This window comes from Periplaneta americana, chromosome 17 (genome assembly GCF_040183065.1).
Source record: "Periplaneta americana isolate PAMFEO1 chromosome 17, P.americana_PAMFEO1_priV1, whole genome shotgun sequence".
NCBI classification, from domain to species: domain Eukaryota; kingdom Metazoa; phylum Arthropoda; class Insecta; order Blattodea; family Blattidae; genus Periplaneta; species Periplaneta americana.
Window position 1 is genome coordinate 121,947,185 of NC_091133.1, and position 26,426 is coordinate 121,973,610.

At 38.7% G+C, this 26,426-nt stretch overlaps 1 protein-coding gene across 9 annotated transcripts in view; it reads right to left on the reverse strand.

Annotated features, from left to right (window-relative positions):
* Positions 1-26,426, reverse strand: part of hth (Meis homeobox homothorax) — a 1,486,930-nt gene that overhangs the window by 1,265,805 nt on the left and 194,699 nt on the right. For all 9 annotated transcript variants that reach the window (XM_069816539.1, XM_069816535.1, XM_069816533.1 and 6 more), the window contains exon 5: positions 17,173-17,223. In XM_069816539.1, the coding sequence (XP_069672640.1) occupies positions 17,173-17,223 (51 nt within the window). The remainder of the gene's footprint in view (positions 1-17,172; positions 17,224-26,426) is intronic.

The window sequence follows — 26,426 nt, forward strand, 5'->3', positions numbered from 1 at the left end:
GACAAAACACTTTACTGATATCATGTCAAGTTGAGTAAAATAGGGAAGTTCCTACTTTCTGTCCTGTTCGGTATAAAGAAACGCCCGCTTCCAACATGGAGGTATAGTCCAGTCTACTGAAAATGTGATCATTGACAAAACACTTTACTGATATCATGTCAAGTTGAGTAAAATAGGGAAGTTCCTACTTTCTGTCCTGTTCGGTATAAAGAAACGCCCGCTTCCAACATGGAGGTATAGTCCAGTCTACTGAAAATGTGATCACTGCCAAAACACTTTACTGATATCATGTCAAGTTGAGTAAAATAGGGAAGTTCCTACTTTCTGTCTTGTTCGGTATAAAGAAACGCCCGCTTCCAACATGGAGGTACAGTCCAGTCTACTGAAAATGTGATCACTGCCAAAACACTTTACTGATATCATGTCAAGTTGAGTAAAATAGGGAAGTTCCTACTTTCTGTCCTGTTCGGTATAAAGAAACGCCCGCTTCCAACATGGAGGTACAGTCCAGTCTACTGAAAATGTGATCATTGACAAAACACTTTACTGATATCATGTCAAGTTGAGTAAAATAGGGAAGTTCCTACTTTCTGTCCTGTACAGGAGTTCGGTATAAAGAAACGCCCGCTTCCAACATAGAGGTACAGTCCAGTCTACTGAAAATGTGATCATTGACAAAACACTTTACCGATATCATGTCAAGTTGAGTAAAATAGGGAAGTTCCTACTTTCTGTCCTGTACAGGAGTTCGGTATAAAGAAACGCCCGCTTCCAACATGGAAGTACAGTTCAGTCTACTGAAAATGTGATCACTGACAAAACACTTTACTGATATCATGTCAAGTTGAGTAAAATAGGGAAGTTCCTACTTTCTGTCCTGTACAGGAGTTCGGTATAAAGAAACGCCCGCTTCCAACATGGAGGTACAGTCCAGTCTACTGAAAATGTGATCACTGACAAAACACTTTACTGATATCATGTCAAGTTGAGTAAAATAAGATTTGTATAAATTAGTATTATGGGATTTAATCGATTAATCGATCAATTTCTGTTGTAAATTTAATACAGCAAAAATATTTAATCGAAGAATCGAGTCGATTAAAACTAATGAGTTGACTTAATATTACCGTAATTATTATTTTGTTTGTTAACAGTTATATTACCGGTTGTTCTTTATGGTTGTGAAAGTTGGACTCTCACTTTGAGAGAGGAACATAGGTTAAGGGTGTTTGAGAATAAGGTGCTTAGGAAAATATTTGGGGGTATAAGGGATGAAGTTACAGGAGAATGGAGAAAGTTACACAACGCAGAACTACACGCATTGTATTCTTCACCTGACATAATTAGGAACATTAAATCCAGACATTTGAGAGGGACAGGGCATGTAGCACGTATGGGCGAATTCAGAAATGCATATAGAGTGTTAGTTGGGAGGCCGAGACGTAGATGGGAGGATAATATTAAAATGGATTTGAGGGAGGTGCGATATGATGATAGAGAATGGATTAATCTTGCTCAGGATAGGGACCAAGGCGGGCTTATGTGAAGGCGACAATGAACCTCCGGGTTCCTTAAAAGCCAGTAAGTAAGTAATTAAGTAAGTAAGTAAGTATTATTATGTTAATGCAAACTCAGACTAAAAACTCGACAACAATATATCAGAAATTGCTTACTTCAAAGCACAATAGTACCGTTATTTTGTAACTGCGTAGCAGGTAGCATAGGGCAAATCCTTGCACAAACACTTCAACAAGAGATGGAGATATGACAGTGATCTGGCCTACTCATATTGAAGTTGAAACACAATGCGAAACTCTTACTAAGCTTCATTGTTTTTCAAGAAAACTTTAACCTAGTCAGCTTGTCTCCCTACAGCATATAAAATCATACCTTTCTGGGATACGCCCCCCTCATCCCTTAGCCATGGCTACACTTTGTGCAAGTGAGAGAGTAACTATCTTCTTCTCTTGCTACGGAAAAATTGTTCCGGGGCCGGGTATCGATCCCGGAACAACTTTTCCCTTGAAATTATTCTTGTGTGTTTAGTTTGCTAAAGAAAAATAAATCAGATTTCTATGGTCTATGAAAAGTGTCATATGAGAATTTGAGAGGAAAACTGACCGGAGAATTGTATCAACAGTAATCTCACTAGAGGTTTTGATTTGTCTAGAGAAAATCAAAACTCGAGTGGGATTTAATTGACTATAACAAATAGGTAGAAGAAATAAAGTACTCTAATACAATAAGGTATTAATTGGCTTATTCTATTTCACTAATGTTACCTTCACCAAAAAGTTTGAACGGAGCCGCCATTTTCAGTCGACTATCTATGCTGTAAACAAATGACGAAGGCACAACCTTCAACTCCTTCTAAATAACATTTCTGGGTTTGAACTGGTTTCTTTTATTGCTTGTACCATCACTTTTCAACTGAGCTACACGTGTAGCGAGAAGGCGGCAGCCTCTTTCTCAGGATAAGAATTATTTATTGATGCTAAATGAAATGTGTGGCGAGTTGAAGAAGGATTTTGTTTGAAATAATATTTATGTGCGCGTAATTAATTTGCGAACACAATTAACTTCAACACAAAATATTGCACATATCCGTTCGAGTTAATTGCTTCTACATATAAATCAAACTGATTTAAATTTTATCGTTGTAATGCATTTTGGTGCTATCTTACTAGACTTCACGAGCTTTTAAGGTCAATTGCCTCTATAAAACGTCTAAATGAGACGCAAACATGAAAGAAAATAAGAAGTACAGATATATACGAAACATAATTATCATCTGGCTCTGAACTCAGTCCGCTATTCCACTGGAATATGTCACAGTGGCGAGTCTGCCCGATGAATGTTATGCTGGCAAGATCTGTTCATCATTTTTACGAGAGGGGTTCTATTCCCGGAAAACACTGTGTTACCAGGAACGAAATAATCATCCTGTGACAGTCCATTCTACGAAAATGTTTTAATTAGTTTCAGGAAAGGTGACGTATTATTTTAGTCGATGCAGATGCGGGTTCGAACCTCATTTCGAATGCAGTCAGATTATTCGTTACATGTAAAGTCGAAGAGCAAAGATAAAAATTATTCATCTGTGGATTCCTGAAGAAAGATCCTTAAGTCGAATATAGAAAGCAGTTCACGAACGCAAAATGTTTACGTCTCGAGAAAATACTCCAACAAACTTGTGTATAAATAAATATTTCTCAAAAGCTGAAACATCTAAAATAAGTTGTTAGGTTCAAATTTCAATACATTTAAACTCTATTATTATTATTATTATTATTATTATTATTATTATTATTATTTACAAATGGCTTTTAAGGAACCCGCAGGTTCATTGCCGCCCTCACATAAGCCCGTCATTGGTCCCTATCCAATGCAAGATTAATCCAGTCTCTATCATCATATCGCATCTCCCTCAAATCCATTTTAATATTATCTTCCCATCTACGTCTCGGCCTCCCTAAAGGTGTTTCTCTCTCCGGCCTCCCAACTAAAATTCTATATGCACTTCTGGATTCGCCCATACGTGCTACATGCCCTGCCCATCTAAAACGCCTGGATTTAATGTTCCTAATTATGTCAGGTGAAGAATACAAAGCGACAAGTTCTGTGTTGTGTAACTTTCTCCATTCTCCTGTAACTTCATCCCTTTTAGCTCGAAATATTTTCTTAAGAATCTTATTCTCAAATATCCGTAATCTCTGTTTCTCTCTCAATGTGAGAGTGGAAGTTTCACAACCATAAAGAACAACCGGTAATATAACTGTTTTATAAATTCTAATTTTCAGATTTTTTGACAGCAGACTGCATGATAAAAGCTTCTCAACCGAATAATTAAAGGGATTTCCCACATTCATTCTGCGTTTAATTTCCTCCCGAGTGTCATTTACATTTGTTACTGTTGCTCCAAGATATTTGAATTTTTTCACCTCTTGGAAAGATAAATTTCAAATTTCCATATTTCCATTTCGCAGAATATTCTAGTCACGAGACATAATCATATACTTTGTATTTTCCGAATTTACTTCCAAACCTCTCTATTTGCTTCAAGTAAAATTTGCATGCTTTCCATAATTGTTTGTGGATTTTGTCCTAACATATTCACGTCATCCGCATAGGCAAGAAGCTGATGTAACCCGTTCAATTCCAAACCCTGTCTGTCATCCTGAACTTTCCTAATGGCATATTCTAGAGTGAAGTTAAAAAGTAAAGGTGATAATGCATCTCCTTTGTTTTAGCCCGTAGTGAATTGGAAAAGCATGAAACAGAAACTGGCCTATACGGACTCTGCTGTAAATTATTATTATTATTATTATTATTATTATTATTATTATTATTATTATTACTACTACTACTACTTTAAAAGGGCCGATACAGTAAGTGCACTGAAGCTCTTCTCCTCCGAGAAGAATTTGACTCTGATGCTTAACGTATTGCTTTAAAATGTAAACACGCAGAAAACAAGCAAGACAACAGCAACCGGACTCGACTAGTGCATCCTTCCTTCTGGTCAATGAAGTACGAAAAGCCAAGCAATATTTCCTCCGAAGCTCAAAGAAAAGGAAGACAGACGGTCCGAAAACACTTTGACAAGACGCGAAATCTCAGACAGGCGATATATCCTCGTGCGTTATATTCTGTCAAGCACTTAAGATTGGAGTTGTTGGCTATAACCCGCATTGTGAGAGATAAACATTTGTTTTAACAGACAATCTCGTCCTGGCCGTGCTTCACGTCCGTCACTTGTCAATCAATCGCGACAATGCGTCAAGTTAGATCGGCGCCAGATTACACGTGTTTCAGATAGGCTACCACATTATGCAACCCACTCAACATCCGGATTGAGTTGCCTTACGATTACGTGAAGGAGTCTGCAATACATGACGAGGGTTGCTAAGCAACGATTTATAATTCTCCTCCAGGATCTCAAGCTATAACATACAGAGCGATCCATATAAACCTTTACAATTTTTATTAGTTATAATCTCCTCCCTGGAAGCTAGTGCAGGGACATCATTTTATTTTTACTAACATTTTTAATATTGACTTGGCTATACCTCTGGACCAACACCGTTTGCTACCTCCTTCCGCGACTGGAGTTCGATGATACTGGCGTAATATACAAACAAATCACTTTACTAGGTAGAGGAGGGAAGAAAAGTAGTTCATCCATTTACGTAAACTAGGAAATATTGAGCTTTTGAGTTTTATCATTTTCATAATCATGTTATCTTTATGCAATCCTAGCATTAAAACATGTTTGTTATGACGCTATAAATCGCGCACATTTGGCCTAATTCTGGCACTGGTGCCAGAAAAGGTTACCTAGCAACTAGTATTCTATGACGTCATCACGGCCTTCACAACATAGTTTTATACAACGTACATGTAAGAAAAAGCTTCAAAACAACAACAAAATAGCATTGTCTTAGAAACTGTTACTTAGCAACCATGCTATATATTACGTCATATCCAGTACTCATGTCTCTACTAAATCATAACATTAAATTTTCTAAACTTATAATAGTTTTTTTTACGTAATATCTTAATGTTAAAATAGCATAAAACTTTGTCAACTAAATACCAACATAATTCGAGCAATTTAAGCAAATGGCAAAGAAAGTAACGAACTTTAACAAATTTAAAAGACGTGAATAGTCGAATTAAGCAAAATGTTCTGCTTAATTTGCTTGATCTTGGTGCCGCTGCCCCAGCTGTGGTTTTCGGTAGTCCCCTTTACATATGCGAGTCTAAAACAATCTAGAAGGCGGGAGAGAAGTGAATGTGATCTCATTAGTTTATTTACATGTTTCGTTCGAAATAACCTCGGGAATCACCTCTATGAACCGGGGGAGAACTTCGTGAATCACCCTGTATAATTGATCTTCGAAAATCGAAAAATCGAAGGAGAAATGGGAGGAAAATTTAAAAGGTACGCAAACGCGTCCTTGCAATGGGTTGGGGGCTGTACAAAACTAAATATGTGAGCTCCAAGCCTGTTGGCCACTAGTCTCACTCCGGGTTACGCTGCTCCCCTGAGGGAGCTCTAGAAAATTTTGAAGGGGAAGCCGAAATTGGACGTAACCTCTTAGTTACCACATACGCGGGGGGGGGGGCTGACTTTGATCAATTGATCACGGAACGGGGCGAGGAGGAGTTGGCCGGTGTTTGCCGTTAGAATAGCAAGACGCCGTCATCTGTTGTTCGATGACAAAGCACGTGAAGGCCGTCGGAAGAAGCGCCGTGAAATCTAATCTGCAATTTGAGAGTTCCCTGTCCTTTCAATTTGCGACTTATTGAGTGACCTCGTATATTTAATAGACTATTTATATTATCTGAACTAGGGCATACATCGTTTATAATAAGGGGGGAATATATATGGGGAAGGGCATATAGGTCCGTGGCCCATTTCTTATAGGGCTCATCCCGACATTTGTCTCACGCCTGAGGAAAACCACGGAATACCTTAGGCGAGATGAGTTGTCTCATGTATAAGAGACTAGCCAATTTGGCTATTATGTAGGAGGTGATTGTTGTCATGAGCCTTGTTGAATCGTCTCAATTTTGAGACAAGCCATTTGGCTATATGATGGCTCAATTACGAAGAGGGGGGAGAGATATAATAATTTAATTAATTTAAAGTAATTAGGGAGATTAATGGGGATATGAGTGCAGGCCCGTGGCCCATTTCTTTTAGGGCTCATCCCGACATTTGTCTTAGCGCCTTAGGAAAACTACGGAAAAACCTAGGCAGGATGAGAATTGATCTTTTTTGCATCTTTCTTTTTATACTTTTTTCACACATTGAAAAAAAAAAAAGGAACAAGACACTCGTCAGTTTGTGTAATTAGCAAAGAGTATGCATTCGTCTCAACCTCGAGCAGACATTGTGGTAAAAGCAATCATTAAATCTTTATATGTGTACTGCAGTGACTCTGTCTGTCAGTTACATTACAAGAATGGAATATTAATTATTCCTTACATCGTGTCAGTAGGTAATGTTTTAAAAGACTGGAACTCAAATCATGAGATTTCCTGGAGCGTTAGACTAATGCATATGCATTATTACACAAATAATATATGCACTTGTACAATACTTTAGACACACATATTGTAGATTGTGTTCAGATATCCTGGAACAGGTTCTTGGCACATAATACCAAGGAAGTTTTGCGAGAGCAATAAAACTTAAGACAATAATAAAAACAAAAAGACGAGCACATAGACAACGTTGTCATAGAGATGTACACACATTTAGTACGGGGAGTAATACATTACATTTCGTTATTACGTAGCTTATTTGGGGTAATAATCGTAAAATTTGAATATATAGACACGTCTCGAGTGATGCAGGCGTTGCTGGAACTATGGTTTGTTTTTCGTTCAAAACGCATCTCAGTTTTGCTTTGGAAAGTCATCCTCCGAGCGTAGCATACACTGAAATGGTCAACAAGTATAAACAGTCTCCAAGATAGTCACTCGTTACGTTTAGATTATCAAGATTTTAGAAACAGAAAAAGGTAGTGCTAACCACATGATACCGCCATTCTGGTTGGATGATCGTCCACCTCTGCTTCGGCATGTGGGCGTGAGGCCAGCAGCCGGCTGGTCGGTCTAGGCCCTTCACGGGATGTAGCGCCACGGATTATTATTATTATTATTATTATTATTATTATTATTATTATTATTACTTACTTACAAATGGCTTTTAAGGAACCCGAAGGTTCATTGCCGCCCTCACATATGCCCGCCATCGGTCCCTATCCTGTGCAAGATTAATCCAATCTCTATCATCATATCCCACCTCCCTCAAATCCATTTTAATATTATCCTCCCATCTACGTCTCGGCCTCCCTAAAGGTCTTTTTCCCTCCGGTCTCCCAACTAACACTCCACATGCATTTCTGGATTCGCCCATACGTGCTACATGCCCTGCCCATCTCAAACGTCTGGATTTTATGTTCCTAATTATGTCAGGTGAAGAATACAATGCGTGCAATTCTGCGTTGTGTAACTTTCTCCATTCTCCTGTAATTTCATCCCGCTTAGCCCCGAATATTTTCCTAAGCACCTTATTCTCAAATACCCTTAACCTATGTTCCTCTCTCAGAGTGAGAGTCCAAGTTTCACAACCATACAGAACAACCGGTAATATAACTGTTTTATAAATTCTAACTTTCAGATTTTTGGACAGCAGACTGGATGATAAGAGCTTCTCAACCGAATAATAATACGCATTTCCCATATTTATTCTGCGTTTAATTTCCTCCCGAGTGCCATTTATATTTGTTACTGTTGCTCCAAGATAGTTGAATTTTTCCACCTCTTCGAAGGATAAATCTCCAATTTTTATATTTCCATTTCGTACAATATTCTGGTCACGAGACATAATCATATACTTTGTCTTTTCGGGATTTATTATTATTATTATTATTATTATTATTATTATTATTATTATTATTATTATTATTATTATTACCGATCAACAGCACTATTAATTATCATTATTGAGTTTAAGTAGTCACTGCTGTCACCGGGTATTTACACGTTTCAATATGAATAAATACATACAGATACACATATAAGTTAAGAAAAGCTGTAAGGCAGATAATACAATTAAATACTCAAACAGGTGAACAACCTACTGTTAGATTTACGTCAGCTGCACACACTGAAAGTTGCAGTATGGCTATTGGCGCGATAGGGGAAGCTGTTGTAAGTGATTCTCTTTTATTCCTCGAGGCCCTTACAATTTATAATTTATAGCTCGAAGAAAACATTTTAAAAAGAACAAACACACTCGTCGGGAGCAGCATCTCAATACAGCCAGCCTCGTGGTGTGATATCTATTTGACGGTGAGGCAGGGCGATCGGCGGGAGGCGAGCGATCCTGCCGTCAAGACGTGGCCACGCCCTTTTAGCTGCAACCCGCCTCCATCCACATAGATTTATAAGGGTTGGAGGGGGAGCAGACAACATCAACAACACACGAAAAAAAAATCGCATAAAAATGTACATGTCTATTCTAAGAATTCCTCACTACAATGCGTAAATATATAAATGGAATAGCTGCAACGGGGGGTGGAACTGTTTGGCTATTCAATTCCAGTTACAGCACGGTAACCAAAGCTAACCAGGATCACATAAAACACGACACTTGCCGAGCCTGACGCTAAACCATTTTTATAATCTTCCTTCTCTTCTCTTTCCTTTTTTTTCGCTTTTCCTTTCACTCTCTTGCTTTTTGTATTTCTTCCTCTTTTATAAATTATCATTTATTTCTTCCTTCCTAGTTCCTTCCAGAAACTGCAACGTGTTCATAATGCGTGTGTTCGTTTCATTTGTAATGTCCGCTACTACGATCACATTTCGCCTTCTTTCGATAAATTATCGTGGCTCAGGTTAAATGAGAGGAGAATGTTACATTCCCTTTCTCTCTTATACCTAATTTTGCACACCTCTACTCCCTCTTACTTATCTGTCCGATTCCATAGTCTTTCTAGGTATCATAAGTTAAATACTCGCTATGATAATACGCTAGAAATACCACTGCACACATCATCTCTTTATTCTTCATCTTTCATTGTTGCTACTTCTCGTCACTGGAATTCTCTGCCGCCTGAAGTCAAGGGCTGCCGAACTTTAATTTCCTTTAAATGTAAATTAGAAAAATATGTTATGATGAGTTGCCAGACCTAATGCGTTGCAAATATTTAATGGAATGTGTTCCACTGTATTTATTTTTATTTTATTTCTTTTTGTTTCTTATTTTTATTGTGTAATAATGTAAATCGAGTTCATTTATCAGTTGTTTTTTAATTATGAATCCATTTTTTTGTGTACATTTTATTCAATTGTCGGTTTCTGGTTTAATTATGTGAATCCTACTTAATTGTAATCTAATACTAATATGTATACTAATGTGTTTATTTTTATTTTTACTTTGTACATTTTTTTTATTGAATTATCGGCTTCTGTTTTTATGTGATTCGTATTTAATTCCAACAACATTAATATGTATTCCACTATGTTTGTTTTTACTTTATGAGGTAAATTTTTATGTAACTACCTCTTTTGATCTCATTATGTACCTAAATTGTATCAGTATGTAATTACATAATTCCGATCCAGTTGTATGTTCAACAATGTAAGCAAGTTTTAATCCTGGTTGAGTGTAAGAGAAGGCCTTACGGCCTTAACTCTGCCAGGTTAAATAAAGCCATTATTATTATTATTATTATTATTATTATTATTATTATTATTATTATTATTGTTATTAATTAATTAAATTTCTCTCCTTTCTTCACTCACTCCTTTCTAAAGTTCTTCTTTATTTATCTTTCTTTCATTTCCGTTCCTACTTTTCCTTCCTTCTGTCTTTCTTGTTCCATCTCCGGCTCTTGTTCTCCCCCTCCTAGTATCTTATCCCTTTTCTTCTTTTTCTTGTTATCTACCCCTCTATTTTTTCTTCTTTTTCCTTCTTTTTCTGTCCCTACTATTCTATCACTTTTTGTTTTTTCCTGTCCTACTCCTCTCTCTAATCCTTTCTTTCTCTCTTATTCTCTTCTTTTTTTCTTGTAACGTTTCCCAATCATCCTACCACTTGGTTTGTAATTGCAGTAAAAGTCAGATATAGCGGACATACTTCAACCCTGCGTTATATTTTAGCTAAAGAGCAGTGCCTATATCGGAAGGTAGCTATAGAATGTCAGTAGTTATAAATATATCCCGAATGTTAGGTATTTTAACATATGAAATAGATAAGCAACGAAGGCAACTAAAAACACGAAAAAAAGTACAATACGCAGGCGAGAAAGAAAATTAAAACATGAAAAAAGTCAATGAAAACATGAAAAAGGCAATTGAAACACGAAAAAGGGCAACTGAAACATGAAAAAAGGCAACTGAAACATGAAAAAAAGCACAATACGCAGGCGAGAAAGACAATCAAGACATGAAAAAGACAATTAAAATATGAAAAAGACAATTAAAAAATGGAAAAAGGCAATTGAAACATGAAAAAAAGGCAACTAAAACACGAAAAAAGCACAATACGCAGGCGAGAAAGAAGATTAAAACATTAAAAAAGGCAATTAAAACATGAAAAAGGCAATTAAAAATGGAAAAAGGCAATTAAAAATGGAAAAAGGTAATTGAAACATGAAAAAAGGCAACTGAAACATGAAAAAAGGCAACTGAAACATTAAAAAAGGCAACTGAAACATGAAAAAAAGCACAATACGCAGGCGAGAAAGACAATTAAGACATGAAAAAGGCAATTAAAATATGAAAAAGGCAATTAAAAAATGGAAAAAGGCAATTGAAACATGAAAAAAGGCAACTAAAACACGAAAAAAGCACAATACGCAGGCGAGAAAGACAATTAAAACATGAAAAAGGCAATTAAAAATGGAAAAAGGCAATTGAAACAAGAAAAAAGGTAACTGAAACATGAAAATGGCAACGTAGATCTAGAAAAGAGAATAGACACACAAAAAAGGCAATTAAAACGTGAAAAAATTAATTAGGCCAGTTCCTTTCCCCCCTCTTCTAAGTATTAGACCTATAAATGCCTAACGATCTGGGTTCTGATGATGATGATGATGATGATGATGACGACGATGACAAACTATAATTTCACACGTTCCAAAGCACGGCACGATACAGTTACAAATCGGAATTCTAAAGTGTCGATCTTTCCTCGGATCAAACTCTCAATAATTTATCTTGGAACAGTCCGTGACAACGACGATCTGAGTCGACCTGGTTGGCGAGTCGGTATAGCGCTGGCCTTCTATGCCCAAGGTTGCGGGTTCGATCTCGGGCCAGGTCGATGGCATTTAAGTGTGCTTAAATGCGACAGGCTCATGTCAGTAGATTTACTGGCATGTAAAAGAACTCCTGCGGGACAAAATTCCGGCACATCCGGCGACGCTGATATAACCTCTGCAGTTACGAGCGTCGTTAAATAAACCATAATATTTTTTAACGACGATCTGAAGCATCTCGCCTAAGGCCACAACAATACACTCTGCTTCCGTATAAATTCATTCATAGTATTCTGTTCATGGGCAGGTCTTTCACTGCAAACTCAGCATTCTCCAGTCTTTCCTATTTTCTGCCTTCCTCTCTGTCTCCTCATAGCCTATGATCTCATCATCATCATATTCCAGGCACGAAATTAGGCCATTGTTGGCCTGTTTCGGTTCCAGCGGTTAGCCTATGATCTATATATCTCAATGTCGTCTATCATCTGATATCTTCTTCTGCCCCGAACTCTTCTCCCGTTCACCATTCTTTCCAGTGCATCCTTCAGTAGGCAGTTTCTTCTCAACCAGTGACCCAGCCAATTCCTTTTCCTCTTCCTGATCAGTTTCAGCATCATTCTTTCTTCACGTACCTACTCTTTCCAACACAACTTCGTTTCCTATTCTGTCTGTAAATTTTGTAAATTTTCAGGATTCTTTTCAAAACCTTGTTATTGTACAGGCTACCAGAACTCAGTTTCTTCAAAGACAAGCTCAGTGACGGAACTATACAGTACGAAGAGAGATATTTTATTACTTTATTTTGCGCTACAGAATGTATCAACTAGTCCCTTCCGCCACTGGCATCGCTTCACTCCCTCCATCGCAATAACAACACAGATGAGGTAAGACATATCTCCTTTCTCTCTCTTTTCACAGTGAGAAAAGATTCATCACTCAGGCTTTAATGTCGTCTATCATCTGATTTCTTCTGCCCCGATCTCTTCTCCCGTTCACCAGTGCATCCTTCAGAAGGCAGTTTCTTCTCAGCCAGTGTCCTAACCAATTCCTTTTCCTCTTCCTGATCAGTTTCAGTATCATTCTTTCTTCACGTACCTACTCTTTCCAACACAGCTTCGTTTCCTATTCTGTCTGTAAATTTTGTAAATTTTCAGGATTCTTTTCAAAACCTTGTTATTGTACAGGCTACCAGAACTCAGTTTCTTCAAAGACAAGCTCAGTGACGGAACTATACAGTACGAAGAGAGATATTTTATTACTTTATTTTGCGCTACAGAATGTATCAACTAGTCCCTTCCGCCACTGGCATCGCTTCACTCCCTCCATCGCAATAACAACACAGATGAGGTAAGACATATCTCCTTTCTCTCTCTTTTCACAGTGAGAAAAGATTCATCACTCAGGCTTTAATGTCGTCTATCATCTGATTTCTTCTGCCCCGATCTCTTCTCCCGTTCACCAGTGCATCCTTCAGAAGGCAGTTTCTTCTCAGCCAGTGTCCTAACCAATTCCTTTTCCTCTTCCTGATCAGTTTCAGTATCATTCTTTCTTCACGTACCTACTCTTTCCAACACAGCTTCGTTTCCTATTCTGTCTGTAAATTTTGTAAATTTTCAGGATTCTTTTCAAAACCTTGTTATTGTACAGGGTACCAGAACTCAGTTTCTTCAAAGACAAGCTCAGTGACGGAACTACACAGTACGAAGAGAGATATTTTGTTACTTTATTTTGCGCTACAGAATGTATCAACTAGTCCCTTCCGCCACTGGCATCGCTTCACTCCCTCCATCGCAATAACAACACAGATGAGGTAAGACATATCTCCTTTCTCTCTCTTTTCACAGTGAGAAAAGATTCATCACTCAGGCTTTAATGTCGTCTATCATCTGATTTCTTCTGCCCCTATCTCTTCTCCCGTTCACCAGTGCATCCTTCAGTAGGCAGTTTCTTCTCAGCCAGTGTCCTAACCAATTCCTTTTCCTCTTCCTGATCAGTTTCAGTATCATTCTTTCTTCACAGACTCTTTCCAACAGAGTTTCGTTTCTTGTTTCCGTATAGGCCTACATAAAATATGAGAAATAAAAAAATCCCTTACAAACCAACAAGCAATCACAAACAACACAGTGCATGGACGGGGGATGCCGAAGGGGTGACGGGGTGACAGGGGGTGAGGGGATTAACAAAAATGAACACATGATTCATGGGTTTCGGAACCACTCTAGTATTGGACACAATAAAGGCGTTCGTTATTCAGTTTCCACCACCCACAAGTGCAGTAATATGAATGCTGCGAGCCACTGCCAGAGGGTGTTTCACCACCCCCACCCCATCCACAACCAGCCTAATTAGGATGCGGCGAACCTAACGTTACATACAGTACGTGTAATCGATATCCTGCAGGGACCCGCCATGCCTATCGGGTTGCAATTAGGTATAACGTTTCGCTATACTGTATGTGTCTGGAGAGAGCACAAGGGACGGCGGGATGGGGAAAAAACCTCACTGCGGCGTCAGATCCAAACAACATTAATTCGGTTACCGCGATGTAATGAAAAAAGTGGATTGCAGTGTTGTGTGTAATGCACAACTCGGTATGACTATATCGCGCCCACATACACAGACACACGTGTGTACGGGGTAATCTATTAGTGAGGGGCAGAATGCCGTCCTCTGCTTCCCTTCATAACCGGGACCACGCAGATAGGATTTCCACTTTTAACCAGTTTAAAATGTCGAATGTAGTTGCAATCGAAATTTGCATATTTGAAAATATTTTTAAGTATGCTAATTTAATTGTGTGATGCTACTCCAAGGGTCTATTAAATGTTTCAAAATGCCAAATTTGATCGATTCTAGTTTCTCGCCGGAATGCTCTAATTATAGATACTATCTCATAAGCAAATCGCAGATTTTGGATCCCTATACTGTCAGTTGCAGAGAGTTGTGACGTCTTGTCATTGTGTACTTACTTACTGGCTTTTAAGGAACCCGGAGGTTCATTACCGCCCTCACATAAGCCCGCCATCGGTCTCTATCCTGAGCAAGATCAGTCCAGTCTCTATCATCATATCCCACCTCCCCCAAATCCATTTTAATATTATCTTCCCATCTACGTCGCGGTCTCCCCAAAGCTCTTTTTCCCTCCGGCCTCCCAACTAACACTCTATATGCATTTCTGGATTCGCCCATACGTGCTCCATGACCTCCCCATCTCAAACGTGTGGATTTAAAGTTCCTAATTATGTGAGGTGAAGAATACAAAGCGTGTTGTGTAACTTCTTCCATTCTCCTGTAACTTAATCCTTCTTAGCCTCAAACATTTTCCTGAGCACCTTATTCTCAAACACCCTTAATCTCTGTTCCTCTCTCAAAGTGAGAGTCCAAGTTTTACAACCATACAGAACAACCGGTAATATAACTGTTTTATAAATTCTAATTTTTAGCTTCTTAGAGAGCAGACTGGATGATAAAAACTTCTCAACCGAATAATAACACGAATTTGCCATATTTATTCTGCGTTTAATTTCTTCCCGATTGTCATTTATATTTCTTACTGTTGCTTCAAGATACAGCATTCTAGTAATGCAAAATTTGGTATCAATTTAAAAGGAAACAGTTATATTTTTATTCAACGCAAAATATCCAGACGTTTAAAATTTCGTGGACAGCTTCAAATACTCGTACTTGTGGTGTACTATAAAGCAGTAACATGAGCTGCTGCCAGGAAGTCAAAAGGAAGATAGCAATGGCAAAGGAAACTTTAAACAGAAAAAAGAGCATCTTCTGCTGACCTCTGAAAAAGAATTAAAGAACAGACTTAGTGAAGTGCTTTGTGAGGAGTGTAGCATGATATGGGCCTCCCAACTAACACTCTATATGCATTTCTGGATTCGTCCATCTCAAACATCTGGATTTAATGTTCTTAATTATGTCAGATGAAGAATATAATTCGTGCAGTTCTGTGTTGTGTAACTTTCTCCATTCTCCTGTAACTTCATCCCTCTTAGCCCCAAATATTTTCCTATGCGCCTGTTATTGTGTAGGAACCGAAAATACGTTGCTTACTCATAAATAGAGTTCAAAAGCTTATGACATAAAAATTACAGAAAAAATGACCAATAAAATAACCTTACATTTCTAAAAAAAATAAATAAATAAATAAATAATATGACATTAAAATAAAACAAAACATTATTCTAATAGTAAAAATATAAACAAAATAGTGTACTATCATCTGTGGAAAATACATTGTCGCCAAACTCAGTCACTAACTGTCGCAAGAAACTTTGTCTGCTTTGTTTTACTTTCGGCATTTTTACGTCCACACTTGTGTGATATAATACTCTGACTGCGGGCACTGCGGCTGCAGTATTTGTTCTGTTACGCTGAATGGGGGGGAAGCAGGTAACGCACGTGATCAGGAGTCAAGGCTGATGCAACCATATGGAAAATTCTTTTGTAAGGGAAGCGGAATTCTCATCACCGGAACGCCTACATTTCCTAAAAAAATGTCCAATAGACAATAAAAGACTGAAGAAAATAACATGCTATATAAGTTCGTGTTGAAGACAAAGAAGTATGTATTGCATCCTGAATTGTCTGTGATGTCTCAGAAAAAAAGCAAAACCTCGCCGTCCTATTGAATATTGTGTAATAAATGACCTTATATAATCATCACGTAAATGCTTATTAATATAGAAAAATTTGTTCCGACACCGGAAATCGAACCTAGGACTCTCAGTTTGGCGCACTGAGTGCTCTTACCACCCGAGCTATGACGGGATGCGATCCACAGAGCCGGTCGAACCCTTGCGCACAATGTGCGAAAACGCATTCGCCTTAGATTTGGGAAAAATATCGATGAAAAAAAATCCGACCACGTGTATAGCCTAAGCGGGATTCAAACCCACCACGGGACAGGAAACCAGCTCTTTACCTCCGATATAAGACAGTGGCAACAACAATAATGTCAGTGTTATTAATGTAAGACAACAACAATATGTGTAATGCATGTATTATATATAGCCTAATGGGAATATCAAAATATTTCGTTTCTCAAATCGTGTCTTATTCTTGATACGGCTAACTGCATAAGCTAATGAAGACAGTGAAGTATACAAAGCCCGAAAAGTCACTGTGAACTGAATCTAGTAATTTTATTGTAGTAATATACCTAATAGTACAGAAATGACCTTCTTTCGGAATGAGAGCAACGTGCTAAAAGTAGAGAGGCGGTTAATAGATAACAAAACACTGCCACGTGACGTATCAATTTCATTTCATTCAATTTCAATTGCAATTTCAATTCTATATCACTACGTTACTACAATTAATTCATGGATTATAAAGTGACTTTTCCGAAACTTTGTAGAAAGAAACTTTATTTTCTTACCTTCTCCAATTCTAAAAGGTGAAACCGAAGTACTTGAATCGCTTGAACCATCTGAAAATAAAACAAATAATTCGTTAGAAAATATAACACTTGCATAGTTCAACGAAAAAAAAAAAACAAATATAGAGTAATAAAAAAAACATTCAATGCTTTGAGTGGTTGCAGTGTTCATGAAAACAAAAAAAAAAAAATTGTCTAATAAACATCGATCCAAAAATTAACATCTTCCGAGATACGATTAGGCCTACTTGTTCACAACATCAAACGATATGTTCAATGTGATTTGCATTAAAAATCATTCTATATTCTGAGAGCTTGTAGGATTAATCAAAGCAAGAAAAAAAGTCTAACAAACATGGGTCATAAAATTAAATTTTGTACGAAACAAGAACTTTGAAATCAGCATTTTAAGAAGAGCATATCTTCTAATATGAGTTATTTGTTTTTTACGGGGGTACCATTTCTCAAAATATGGCATAAATTTTTAACATCCTGTATATCCTTAGTAGTATTTATAATGCAGCGCCTCCTTATACAGGATGTATCTACATTAGACCGACAAACGCCTTGAAAAATTACAAACACAAATGAAACTATGATATTAAATAAAAAAGTACAGTGAACTCTCCTTAAGTTCGACAGAACAGAATTGAAAGTTCAGTCCAATAAGGGTAGTGGGTGTGGCAGGTGAAATGAATACAAATTCTTATTGGTTATCCATCAACGAATACAGTACTGTACTTGCATTTCCTGCCCGTCCCGAGACTTGTTTATGCGTTTCTAGTACCACAGTGGGTTTCGACAGTTCCGTCTCACAAACGGCACAATTCTCAAATAGAAAAAGAAGAGTTCATTAATTTAAAATCTGTGGTCAATATGGATGTCCTAATCAATAAAATATTCTGTTTTCCTTTAACAGAAGTATCACTACAAGACACAGAACCAATTCCCATTCAAATGGCAAATCCATTTCTTAGTGCCCGTATAGGGGCGTGTCTAATTCTCTTACGTAAGCAGTCGAACTATAGGTTGTTGAACTTGATTTCTGTCGAACTTACCACTGTTATATACCATATATGCACTTCCTGGTTCGTGTTGCTTAGAATCTATTTCAACTCAAAAACAAAAATAACTGAAATATGAACATCACCATTGATAACCACTAATTGAATGACAAGCGAAGTGGCAGCTAGGAAGGAGATACGACAACAGAACTTTATTCTTCCAGAAAATCCTCAGCTTTAGTGAGGCTTTTGCATTGTGCTTCAATGGGGATGGAAGCAAGCCATTGGTGAGAAGAACAATTTCTAACTGCATGTGCCGCCATGAAGAAATTAGACTTTACTTCTTAGTGACGACTCCAACACATGGGTTTGTCTACCATTGACTTCCATTATGTTAAAACCGATACGTAGTACCGAAACTTTGGAAGTTTCTGCATCTATGGCATGGTGTAAAACTCCAGAATTGTATCACAACCGCACCGTCAATGGTTCCAAAACAGTCCATCCCAAGCACACACATGAATAAAACAGTGAGAGTACTGTTCATTTCACTTCATAACCACAGTCAATCCTCTCACCATCCACCGTCAATTCATGATTTCCTCTTCCGCAGTAAAAGTCTGTATTCAATACTTCCGAACGAAGTCCTTAATGCCAGTCCGGTCGAAATACAGTTGGAGCTGTTTCGAACTGCACTATGTGGTAGTAAAAATTGAATTCTGGACGTAGCTAGGCAACCTCGGCCTGGACAAAAGGGTCGTTAATCGCAGAGTGGGATTCATGACAACTCGGAATAGAAATCCCCAGCCAACAGAGCTCGGGTCAGTCACATAAAACAGTCAAGGCGATATGGAACACCTGTTTGACGAAATGTCCCTTCTCTATATCTTGGTACATACCAGAGTTTCAATTCCTTACACACCAAATAGATTGTTAAACACACATTTTTCTGGAAGTGGTTACATTCTACCCATATGTAGTTGCACGACAATGGAAACAGTGTGCGCAAAAGCCACGGCTTTTGGTTCGAATCTCATTCAGTACATGGACAATCTACTAAAATTTTGATGATTTTCATAGTTTTATTTCCTTGAATTTTACACTCTTCTGTACTTCCACTGTAATTTTCCTCCTAAATATTTGAATTACGATCATAGTACGTTTTTATAATCAGCTACAGTATTTACGAAATGCTAAATTACCCAGTCTTCACGCATTGTATTCTTCACCTGACATAATTACGAACATTAAATCCAGTCGTTTCAGATGGCCAGGCATGTAGCACGTATGAGCGAATCCAGAAATGCATATAGATTGTTAGTTGGGAGGCCGGAGGGAAAAATACCTTTGGGGAGGCCGAGACGTAGATGGGAGGCTAATATTAAAATGGATTTGAGGGAGATGGGATATGATGATAGAGAGTGGATTAATCTTGCACAGGATAGGGACCTATGGTGGGCTTATGTGAGGGCGGCAATAAACCCTCGGGTTCCTTAAAAGCCATTTGTAAGTAAGTAAACTACCCAGTGTTACTGCATTTGGTGAGGTGAAACAGAGGGTTATAATGAGATTACGCTACATTCGGTTTATAGTTGCAGCAAAGCTCGGGAAAACTCAACCATTAATCAGCTCAAATGGTATTTGAACCCACGCTCATGTGAATTGTTAGCCTACATCTTTTAATATGAGATTCTGGTCGACAGAATGGGCCTTGACATATATACTGTACCATTTATGCATTTTATTAATGTGCTTCAGCTATTTGAGGAGCAAAGTTTCAAAACCTGTTATGTCCACCTTGAGAAAATACTCTTCGGATGCCAAATACATCTCTGCAATGAACAAAATATTTTCTGTGGTGAAACATTAAAGCTTTTTACTATAGATTCTTGTAAAATTTCGTCATTACAGAGACACAAAATATTTATAACATTTTCTGAAAATTGACATGTTAAGAGTTTGAAAGTTTCCCCCTCATTTCGTATTGTATTGCATAAAGTTAAATTCGTTCGTGGCTTGCCATCATGCTGTAAAAATACCAGCAAGAGGCCACGATTGAATTATCTTGCTGCAGTGAGTAGTCTATTGTTTTCATCAAATTGAAATTAGCTGAGAAGAGGCAAGGGTTTACGTTCTTTGTTTTACTTTATTATAAAAGTTGCTATGGTAACATTTCCAAGTTCTTGATATTAGCAAAGTCTAGTATATGCAGTCATGAAGCTTGAGGTGATTTTTTGCATTTCTCGCGATACAATGCTCCAAGCGGTTAGCAACTGAGAGTACTAGGAACAATAGACTGTGCGTTAGTAGCGATCCTAGTGGCTAGCAACTAAAGTTCAACTGTCTTTGGATGCATATTCCCTACGTATTGAGCTTCGTGACTATGTACTACACTGTAATATTACTGAAGAAACACATTCTCCAAGTATGTCAATAAATATTGTTAATTAGCGCAAAGATATTATACTGAATTTTAATTGCGTTAAAAGACAAAATGCGGTAGTCCACGCCTGTGGAGTAACGGTCAGCACGTCTGGCCGCGAAACCAGGTGGCCCGGGTTCGATTCCCTGTCGGGGCAAGTTACCTGGTTGAGGTTTTTCCGGGGATTTCCCTCAACCAAATATGAGCAAATGCTGTGCAATTTTCGGTGCTGGACCCCGGACTCATTTCACCGGCATTATCACCTTCATCTTATTCAGACGCTAAATAACCTAAGATGTTGATAAAGCGTCGTAAAATAACCTACTAAAAAATGCGGGAAGTCGTTTTTGTCAACATCCTCAAGTGATATTATAATGCAGAAATCAACAATGGAACATTCTTTTTAGTTTCCTGATCACAAAATATAAAGCACAGTCTTTGCAAAAAAAAAATAATAAATAAATAAATAAAAAAATAAATAAGAATAAATAAATAAATAAATAAATATTATAACACGTCATGGTTACGGCGTAACACTGCAAAACCGGAAGGTCGCGAGTTCGAAAACTTGCCCCTCCATGGGTTGTCGTGCAATGTTTTTTTTTTTTTTAATATTGTATCATGTCTCTGATTGAGATGAATCTAGGTAAAACTTGCCCACGTCAAAATTTCGAGGTAAGTACCCACTTCATTACCCGACGTACGGGTAAATTTGTTCATATGCAATCTAGAACATCCAAATGGCTTCGGTCAGGATCGAACCCAGGAACTTCGCTTCTGATTGAGATGAATCTAGGTAAAACTTGCCCACGTCAAAATTTCGAGGTAAGTACCCACTTCATTACCCGACGTACGGGTAAATTTGTTCATATGCAATCTAGAACATCCAAATGGCTTCGGTCAGGATCGAACCCAGGAACTTCGCTTCTGATTGAGATGAATCTAGGTAAAACTTGCCCACGTCAAAATTTCGAGGTAAGTACCCACTTCATTACCCGACGTACGGGTAAATTTGTTCATATGCAATCTAGAACATCCAAATGGCTTCGGTCAGGATCGAACCCAGGAACTTCGCTTCTGATTGAGATGAATCTAGGTAAAACTTGCCCACATCAAAATTTCGAGGTAAGTACCCACTTCATTACCCGACGTACGCGTAAATTTGTTCATATGCAATCTAGAACATCCAAATCGCTTCGGTCAGGATCGAACCCAGGAACTTCGCTTCTGATTGAGATGAATCTAGATAAAACTTGCCCACATCAAAATTTCGAGGTAAGTACCCACTTCATTACCCGACGTACGCGTAAATTTGTTCATATGCAATCTAGAACATCCAAATGGCTTCGGTCAGGATCGAACCTAGGAACTTCGCTTCTGATTGAGATGAATCTAGGTAAAACTTGCCCACATCAAAATTTCGAGGTAAGTACCCACTTCATTACCCGACGTACGCGTAAATTTGTTCATATGCAATCTAGAACATCCAAATGGCTTCGGTCAGGATCGAACCCAGGAACTTCGCTTCTGATTGAGATGAATCTAGGTAAAACTTGCCCACATCAAAATTTCGAGGTAAGTACCCACTTCATTACCCGACGTACGCGTAAATTTGTTCATATGCAATCTAGAACATCCAAATGGCTTCGGTCAGGATCGAACCTAGGAACTTCGCTTCTGATTGAGATGAATCTAGGTAAAACTTGCCCACATCAAAATTTCGAGGTAAGTACCCACTTCATTACCCGACGTACGCGTAAATTTGTTCATATGCAATCTAGAACATCCAAATGGCTTCGGTCAGGATCGAACCCAGGAACTTCGCTTCTGATTGAGATGAATCTAGGTAAAACTTGCCCACGTCAAAATTTCGAGGTAAGTACCCACTTCATTACCCGACGTACGCGTAAATTTGTTCATATGCAAACTAGAACATCCAAATCGCTTCGGTCAGGATCGAACCCAGGAACTTCGCTTCTGATTGAGATGAATCTAGGTAAAACTTGCCCACATCAAAATTTCGAGGTAAGTACCCACTTCATTACCCGACGTACGCGTAAATTTGTTCATATGCAATCTAGAACATCCAAATGGCTTCGGTCAGGATCGAACCTAGGAACTTCGCTTCTGATTGAGATGAATCTAGGTAAAACTTCCCCACATCAAAATTTCGAGGTAAGTACCCACTTCATTACCCGACGTACGCGTAAATTTGTTCATATGCAATCTAGAACATCCAAATGGCTTCGGTCAGGATCGAACCCAGGAACTTCGCTTCTGATTGAGATGAATCTAGGTAAAACTTCCCCACATCAAAATTTCGAGGTAAGTACCCACTTCATTACCCGACGTACGCGTAAATTTGTTCATATGCAATCTAGAACATCCAAATGGCTTCGGTCAGGATCGAACCTAGGAACTTCGCTTCTGATTGAGATGAATCTAGGTAAAACTTCCCCACATCAAAATTTCGAGGTAAGTACCCACTTCATTACCCGACGTACGCGTAAATTTGTTCATATGCAATCTAGAACATCCAAATGGCTTCGGTCAGGATCGAACCCAGGAACTTCGCTTCTGATTGAGATGAATCTAGGTAAAACTTCCCCACATCAAAATTTCGAGGTAAGTACCCACTTCATTACCCGACGTACGCGTAAATTTGTTCATATGCAATCTAGAACATCCAAATGGCTTCGGTCAGGATCGAACCTAGGAACTTCGCTTCTGATTGAGATGAATCTAGGTAAAACTTGCCCACATCAAAATTTCGAGGTAAGTACCCACTTCATTACCCGACGTACGCGTAAATTTGTTCATATGCAATCTAGAACATCCAAATGGCTTCGGTCAGGATCGAACCCAGGAACTTCGCTTCTGATTGAGATGAATCTAGGTAAAACTTCCCCACATCAAAATTTCGAGGTAAGTACCCACTTCATTACCCGACGTACGCGTAAATTTGTTCATATGCAATCTAGAACATCCAAATGGCTTCGGTCAGGATCGAACCCAGGAACTTCGCTTCTGATTGAGATGAATCTAGGTAAAACTTGCCCACATCAAAATTTCGAGGTAAGTACCCACTTCATTACCCGACGTACGCGTAAATTTGTTCATATGCAATCTAGAACATCCAAATGGCTTCGGTCAGGATCGAACCCAGGAACTTCGCTTCTGATTGAGATGAATCTAGGTAAAACTTGCCCACATCAAAATTTCGAGGTAAGTACCCACTTCATTACCCGACGTACGCGTAAATTTGTTCATATGCAATCTAGAACATCCAAATCGCTTCGGTCAGGATCGAACCCAGGAACTTCGCTTCTGATTGAGATGAATCTAGGTAAAACTTGCCCACATCAAAATTTCGAGGTAAGTACCCACTTCATTACCCGACGTACGCGTAAATTTGTTCATATGCAATCTAGAACATCCAAATGGCTTCGGTCAGGATCGAACCCAGGAACTTCGCTTCTGATTGAGATGAATCTAGGTAAAACTTGCCCACATCAAAATTTCGAGGTAAGTACCCACTTCATTACCCGACGTACGCGTAAATTTGTTCATATGCAATCTAGAACATCCAAATCGCTTCGGTCAGGATCGAACGCAGGAACTTCGCTTCTGATTGAGATGAATCTAGGTAATTTGCCCACATCAAAATTTCGAGGTAAGTACCCACTTCATTACCCGACGTACGCGTAAATTTGTTCATATGCAATCTAGAACATCCAAATCGCTTCGGTCAGGATCGAACGCAGGAACTTCGCTTCTGATTGAGATGAATCTAGGTAATTTGCCCACATCAAAATTTCGAGGTAAGTACCCACTTCATTACCCGACGTACGCGTAAATTTGTTCATATGCAATCTAGAACATCCAAATCGCTTCGGTCAGGATCGAACGCAGGAACTTCGCTTCTGATTGAGATGAATCTAGGTAATTTGCCCACATCAAAATTTCGAGGTAAGTACCCACTTCATTACCCGACGTACGCGTAAATTTGTTCATATGCAATCTAGAACATCCAAATGGCTTCGGTCAGGATCGAACCTAGGAACTTCGCTTCTGATTGAGATGAATCTAGGTAAAACTTCCCCACATCAAAATTTCGAGGTAAGTACCCACTTCATTACCCGACGTACGCGTAAATTTGTTCATATGCAATCTAGAACATCCAAATGGCTTCGGTCAGGATCGAACCCAGGAACTTCGCTTCTGATTGAGATGAATCTAGGTAAAACTTCCCCACATCAAAATTTCGAGGTAAGTACCCACTTCATTACCCGACGTACGCGTAAATTTGTTCATATGCAATCTAGAACATCCAAATGGCTTCGGTCAGGATCGAACCTAGGAACTTCGCTTCTGATTGAGATGAATCTAGGTAAAACTTGCCCACATCAAAATTTCGAGGTAAGTACCCACTTCATTACCCGACGTACGCGTAAATTTGTTCATATGCAATCTAGAACATCCAAATGGCTTCGGTCAGGATCGAACCCAGGAACTTCGCTTCTGATTGAGATGAATCTAGGTAAAACTTCCCCACATCAAAATTTCGAGGTAAGTACCCACTTCATTACCCGACGTACGCGTAAATTTGTTCATATGCAATCTAGAACATCCAAATGGCTTCGGTCAGGATCGAACCCAGGAACTTCGCTTCTGATTGAGATGAATCTAGGTAAAACTTGCCCACATCAAAATTTCGAGGTAAGTACCCACTTCATTACCCGACGTACGCGTAAATTTGTTCATATGCAATCTAGAACATCCAAATGGCTTCGGTCAGGATCGAACCCAGGAACTTCGCTTCTGATTGAGATGAATCTAGGTAAAACTTGCCCACATCAAAATTTCGAGGTAAGTACCCACTTCATTACCCGACGTACGCGTAAATTTGTTCATATGCAATCTAGAACATCCAAATCGCTTCGGTCAGGATCGAACCCAGGAACTTCGCTTCTGATTGAGATGAATCTAGGTAAAACTTGCCCACATCAAAATTTCGAGGTAAGTACCCACTTCATTACCCAACGTACGCGTAAATTTGTTCATATGCAATCTAGAACATCCAAATGGCTTCGGTCAGGATCGAACCCAGGAACTTCGCTTCTGATTGAGATGAATCTAGGTAAAACTTGCCCACATCAAAATTTCGAGGTAAGTACCCACTTCATTACCCGACGTACGCGTAAATTTGTTCATATGCAATCTAGAACATCCAAATGGCTTCGGTCAGGATCGAACGCAGGAACTTCGCTTCTGATTGAGATGAATCTAGGTAATTTGCCCACATCAAAATTTCGAGGTAAGTACCCACTTCATTACCCGACGTACGCGTAAATTTGTTCATATGCAATCTAGAACATCCAAATCGCTTCGGTCAGGATCGAACGCAGGAACTTCGCTTCTGATTGAGATGAATCTAGGTAATTTGCCCACATCAAAATTTCGAGGTAAGTACCCACTTCATTACCCGACGTACGCGTAAATTTGTTCATATGCAATCTAGAACATCCAAATCGCTTCGGTCATGATCGAACCCAGGAACTTCGCTTCTGATTGAGATGAATCTAGGTAAAACTTGCCCACATCAAAATTTCGAGGTAAGTACCCACTTCATTACCCGACGTACGTGTAAATTTGTTCATATGCAATCTAGAACACCCAAATGGCTTCGGTCAGGATCGAACCCAGGAACTTCGCTTCTGATTGAGATGAATCTAGGTAAAACTTGCCCACATCAAAATTTCGAGGTAAGTACCCACTTCATTACCCGACGTACGCGTAAATTTGTTCATATGCAATCTAGAACATCC